Source organism: Terrapene carolina, unplaced genomic scaffold, assembly GCF_002925995.2.
Source record: "Terrapene carolina triunguis isolate 2854851 unplaced genomic scaffold, T_m_triunguis-2.0 Scaffold3077, whole genome shotgun sequence".
In the NCBI taxonomy this organism is placed as follows: domain Eukaryota; kingdom Metazoa; phylum Chordata; order Testudines; family Emydidae; genus Terrapene; species Terrapene triunguis.
The window spans coordinates 1-6,506 of record NW_020667428.1 but is presented as its reverse complement, the minus strand read 5'-3'; the positions used below and the strand labels follow the sequence as shown (position 1 = coordinate 6,506).

Sequence of the window (6,506 nt, the reverse complement as noted above, 5' to 3'; positions counted from 1 at the left end):
TCACTTGGGTGGGATATTCTGGTGGAAAGCGTCTTCTGAGGGATTCCAGGCAGAGCAGCTGGACGAGGTGAAGAAACGAACATCTGATGCGCTCAGCTCCTATGTTGGGGGCAGCCATGGTGACTTTGGTTGCAGTGTTGCAGGAGGCATTAATGTACCAATATCTAGTTCTAAATCATCCCTCCAAGGCACTGGTACCAAAGCCTTCCAGCCAGAAATTCATCTGTCTATTACCAAGACAGGTGGCCCACCTGGAGTGGATTCCCTCACAGCATGGAAATCTGGGCTACTGGCCAGTAACAAAACCTGGTCTGTTATTGACAGAGGTTCTCAGCTGATTCCAGTGTGGGACATAATCCTGTCCAATCACAGACAAGATTTTAAAGATGTTTATCAAATGAGGAGCAGCCTCATACATGCTTATGAAGCCCTAACAGACCTAAGTGTCAGTACATTGCTTGGGGAGGAGTTCGACTGTGCAGTGGATGAGGCCAGATCGTTCTTAGAGGACATGAAGTCCTGGGAAGTCTCTGGGGATGAAGAACAGCTGGTGAAACTGATGAACTTCAAACAGAAGCTGAATGAAAAAACAAGAAGCCCTAGTGTATGGATTAACATTTGCCTGTCAGATAAGGGGCTTCAAAATTTCCTGGAGAATACAGTTTTACTATGCAAAAATGTACCTGCACAAAACACTATGTTCACCAAGTCTCTGCTGCACTGCCTTCTGGCTTCTTCTATCTATTCAGTTAAAAATTTCCCCAAATCTTCTTTCATTATGCAATGGATTTTCCAGTCAGCAGAAGAACAAGCAGAACAGATCTACAGCTCAGATCTCACAGATTTTATTAAAGTTTTACAACAAATGGAAAGTGATATCAAGGAAGCTACTGCTGCCTCTATGAATTCTCCAGCAGCACAGCCTGAAGCAAAAAGAAAAGCTACTCTGATTCTCAGTTTATCCTTCCATTCATTACTGCAGGCTCTGAGAAAGAGAGCCGAGACAGATACAGAACTGTTATTACTCTCAGTTGCAGCGAGCACAGGATACCGTGTGGAAAGTCACATTTTTCAGAATCTCCTTGGGTGCCCAGAAATTAACTTCATGTTAAAAGAAATGCGAACAGCACATGAGAGATATTTGACTCTTAGGGATCAGGATGTTTCCAGAGCTCAGGCTTTCCTGTTGTTGACAGGTCTGACAGTAGCAGCTAAATATAAAGTTATGGCCCCTGAAGAGAAGAAGAAATGTTTGACTTTCATTGAAGATCACATGCAAAACTCGCTGTCACGGGAAGTTACTTTTGTCCTTACAAAGCACAGAGCACTCACTGATTGTAAAGCACTGGAAAGAGACTTGAATTCCCTTGTAAATGGAAATTTTGAAGCCACAAATGATGATCAGCAGAAGGAGTATATAAAGAAAGAACTAGAAAACGTATTTCAAGAAACCAAGCTGGTAAATTCACCAGCATCAACATCCAAAGAAATGCAATCCAGCAACATTAAGACGTATGAATTTCCCCAAACTCCAGGGTTTCTCAAATTAATCAAGCAACTTAAACTTGAAAATTTCTATCCAAATAAAATGGGGGTGGCAGACTTCCAGAAAATTCACAAAGCATTTTTACATGACAGCTACCCCAGCAATGAAAGTGAGCTGCCATTTTATTTTTTGGATAAGCTGTTGATGCTGGACTATCGGGTAAGATATTTGATTTGCAACGATGACAGTAAAACAAAACAAGGCATAGCCAATACACTGACCACCAGCGATGATGTGGATGAACCTTTAGATAATTTAGATGACATTTTTAATGATATTGATGAGGAATCTAATGAATTTGCTAAAAGTAATGAAGGTCAGGTGCATCCCATGGACATCCTGATGGCAATTTTTCACTGTGCAGATGATTTCATGAGGCAATATATTTCAACAAAGCTTTCTTTATGTCAATTTGCACTTCCGCTTTTGGTGCCAGATCCCCGCACTTCACAAATAGAATTCCCTCTTTGGTCCTTTTGCCACGTTAACAAGAAATGGCAGAGTCATGAGAAATTTCAAAACAAGGCTGGGATTAGGAAATGTAAAGATAAATTGATTTATCAAGCAGACCTACCAGTGGTGTCTTTCATAAGATTTGGTGCATCTTCTTTTTCTAAATCTCAGCTCTTAAATACACTGTTGAGTAAGCCAAAGCATAGTATTTTTTTCCATCGTCACTGTAGAGGCAGTAGTAAAAACTGCCTCTTGATGGAAGGTGTTGTAGAAATCACCTGGTATTGTCCAGGTAGAGATGATAACGACAGGTTTGACAATTGCATCGCATTCACTAATCTTCATGGAGATGCAAGAGAACATGAGCAGCAAGTCAAATTTTTACAGGAAATAGCTTCTGTCACTGTGGTTCTCTTGTCGGACACTGATCGGAATGAAAAGGGCATGAAGGTTTTACAAGACCTCCTAAAATCCCCCAAACCTTTCATCTTTCTCTGTATTGACAAAGAGAGAATATCAGTTAACAAGTTTGGAAAGCGAGTAAAAATAGCTGTTAAGAACCAGAATGAGGCAACATTAATGGAGGAACTGACCACTGCAATTAAATGTGCTGTAGAAACTTCAAATATTTCTTGTAGTCTAGGTAAATGTGCAAAAATTGCTCGAAATCATGGATTCTGTGTTGACGAAGACAAAAGAGAGTGCAAGGAAGGCAAAGAACTGGCACAAAAAGTAATGGATATTGTGAAACAGAAAAATATTTTAGATACTAAGGACAAATTATTACCTCTCCAAGGAGAGTTGTGGCACAAGTGGTGTAAAAAGGATAAAGAACGTACCCATTTTCAGGACAATGAGAACATGGGCATTGAACAGCACCTAAGCAAAATAAAATCAGAAAAGCATGCAATACGACAGGATCAGTTACAGAGAGCGTTCCCCCTGAATAAGCTAATGCAGTCAGTGCTTTCAACTCTGAATTTACCTTCCCAGAAAACCAAAATGTATTTTTTACAGTGGCTGAAAGTATTTATAGCTGATCTGTCTTCTGATCATCTTGCAGAGCTTCACCAAAAATACCATGATTTGTGGTCACAAAACCAAAGAGGAGAAAATAATGACTTGCAAAAACAATTAGAAAAATTATCACATGAAATAAATGAATCTACTTTTGGTCTTGAACATCTTTTGAGAGAAGTGGGTCAGATTTATGAAGCTTTGGATGCACAGCCTGAACAGGATAAATGCTTTCTTGAACTACCAAAAATTGTAGCTGATTTGATGGTTTCAGGGTATCCTATTGAGCTGCTGGATGGTGACACTTCTTATGTGCCATTGAAATGGGTCGGAGCCATCTTTGACAAGTTAATTGAGAAATTAGGAGACAAAAAGGTGTTTGTTCTTTCAGTACTTGGCATCCAGAGCACTGGGAAGTCAACACTGTTAAATGCCATGTTTGGACTTCAGTTTAAAGTCAATGCAGGTAGGTGCACAAGGGGAGCATTTATGCAACTAGTTAAGGTGGATGATGAGCTCAGAAAAGAGCTGAACTTTGACTTTATGGTGGTTATTGACACTGAAGGACTTTGGTCAACAAAGCTAGAAAATAGATCAGCACTCAGCCATGATAACGAGCTAGCCACTTTTGTCATTGGTCTTGGCAACACAACTTTGATCAATATTTTTGGAGAGAATCCTTCTGAAATGCAAGATATCCTACAGATCGCTGTCCAGGCATTTCTGAGAATGAAGCAAATAAATCTCTCCCCAAGCTGTTTGTTTGTGCACCAAAATGTTGGAGACATAACTGCAAATGAAAAGAATATGGAAGGACGAAGACGCCTTCAGGAAAAATTAGATGAAATGGCAGTTTCTGCAGCCCAGCAAGAGTTCTGTGATGTTACCTGCTTTAGTGATGTTATCCAATTTGATGTGAACACCCACGTTCATTACTTTCCTCACCTCCGGGAAGGAGACCCACCAATGGCACCTCCAAACCCCAGTTACAGCCAAAGGGTGCAGGAACTAAAGAGGGAAATTCTCATGGCTGCCAAAGAAAAATCTGAAGGTAGTTTTCTAAGCCTGTCAGAATTAAAAACACGCACTCAGGACCTGTGGGAGGCTTTGTTAAATGAGAATTTTGTATTCAGCTTTAAAAATACACAGGAGATTGTTGTATACAGCAGACTGGAAAACAACTATAACAAATGGACCTGGGAACTGAGAAGTTTCATGCTTGATTTGCAGAACAAGCTGAACATCCAAATTCAGAATGGAAAAATCTCCAAAATAGATAGAGTAGATCTTGAAAAAAGAGTTCAGGAAAAATATGATGCCACTGAAAAGGATCTAGAAAGGTATTTTAGTGAGGACAAGGACTGTAACATACTGATTCAATGGTGGGGGGGAATTAAAACAAAAATGAACTTTTTCAGACAAGAACTGATTGACAAAATTTGTCAAAAGGGTCAAGAATTTATCCATCTAAAGAATCGTCAAAGCAGTTTTGAACAAAGGAAATCAACTTATAAAGATGAGTTGCTTAGAAAAAGCAAGGAGTTGGCGCGACATTTCAGAGATAAGGAATTGAGTGAAAGTGAGCTTAGAGATAGCTTTATTGGTATGTGGAAGGAATGGGTTATTGAGGTGTCCTCTGCTGCCCGTGTTGAGGAGCCCAATTTTAATGCTGAAATGGAGATTTTCCTTTGCAATCATTTTAGATCAGAACACAATATAAGAAACAGGATTATAACATCCTCTGAATGGACTCTTTTTCCTCTGAACCCTTCTGAGCACATCTCAATGAAGAGGCGATGGTATGGACTGAAGATTACTAAAGAATGTGATGTTGAGAATTTAAAGACAATGGCAGCACACCTAGAGCAGCATATCTATGAATACATTGAGAACAAAGCGAGTGAGATAATGAATTACAGTCCCAGTTACTTTCATGAAATAGTGGAGTTAATAAGCAGAAAGTTGGAATCGGATTCAGAGGATTACAATTTTACATTAACACACTTATACGAAGTGGATGTATCTCTATATTTATGCCAAATGGCAACAAGGAAGTTGAGAGAGACATTCAAAGCATTCCAGAAATCAGATGATCCAGTCCGGTATCTTGAAAGTAAGAGAGAGGAATTCTTTAGCTCTTTTAAAATCGCCTGCCAAGGAGCAACATCAGTCACAACTTTTGCTGATATTTTATGCAGCAATCTTAAATCTGCTATCTGCCATGCAGTCTATGACAAGACTGCCATTGACATAGCAAATGAGATAAGGTCTGACAATCCAATCTTGAATGGCAATAGAAGCAAACTGGAACTATTCATTCTGTATTGTCTTTTAGATCAGGAAGATTTGGAAAAATACCAGGAGTATATTTATAACCCAAGTTACTATATGGAGGATTTTATCAGACGAGCTGTTGATAGGTATTGTTTCAACAAGAAAAATCCAAAATTGAAAAATTTCTTAAATTTAAATCTTGATTCTTTCCAGACTCTTGTTCTTTCGGCAATTCATGAATCAACTAAAGTTGTTAACGATAAACATGGTAACGTAGCCTCCTGGTTGGATGAATTTTGTACCAGGCTTGGAGATGATATGTACCTTCCCAGAAGCAATCTGACAAGCATTGAACATCAAGAGACAAAAGACATACAATTTCTTAAAGAAGTGGCGAGTGAGTCACTGATCCCTGCCATAGAACAGCTGAAACAAACATTCTCTGAGATTGATTTGGATCCGTTTGTCTCAAAGCCTCATGAAATCCTATTTGAGCAGCTCAGTGGGTGTTTGAAGCAATGTCCCTTTTGCAAGGCTGTCTGCATGAACACAATTCCTGGTCATGATGGAGATCACAGAACTCGTTTTCATCGTCCTCAGGCTCTGGCTGGCATCCAGTGGGAAGGAACAAATCATCTAGTCACTGACATTTGTACCAGCCTTGTAGCAAGTGACTGCAAAATAGTGCTTGATGGAAAAATAATTCAATGTAAAAATTATCGAGAAGTAGGACCTGACTATGCAAATTGGGACATCAAACCAGATACCTTACAACTGTCTTATTGGAAATGGTTTGTCAATCATTTCAGATCTGACTTAGAAAAAATCCATGATGGAAAATTTGAAGGCAAGGGGGCAATCCCGGCTGATTGGAAAAACTTACACAAGAATGATGTAGCCATGGATATACTATTTTTAATGTTGTGCATCTTTCAGGGTAAGAATCTATTGGCTGTCAGAGATTCACATTGTCCAAAGGATCTAAAAGAATATTTGCAAACAATATTGCTTGAATAGCTTTAGGAAGGACCTTTTTCAATCAAAATTAAAGTGAAGTGTATGTGGAGAGATTGTCATATTTTATTTTTTTAAAAACAGTAATTTTGTAGGGCTCAAGGAGAAGTTCTGTGAAATGTCCCAAAATATTATTTTCTCCCTCCTCCTTATGGCACCCTTTTAGATACCTGAAAACTGCTATCATGTCCCCTCTCAGTCT

At 39.1% G+C, this 6,506-nt stretch overlaps 1 protein-coding gene across 1 annotated transcript; it reads left to right on the top strand.

Annotated features, from left to right (window-relative positions):
- Window positions 1-7: 7 nt before the first annotated feature.
- Window positions 8-6,227, top strand: LOC112125236 (interferon-induced very large GTPase 1-like; the record flags this gene model as incomplete). The annotated part of the gene is made up of 1 exon (XM_024223673.1): window positions 8-6,227. A coding segment is annotated over one exon (6,220 nt), but the record flags the coding sequence as incomplete, so codon positions are not given.
- Between the last annotated feature and the right edge of the window lie 279 nt (window positions 6,228-6,506).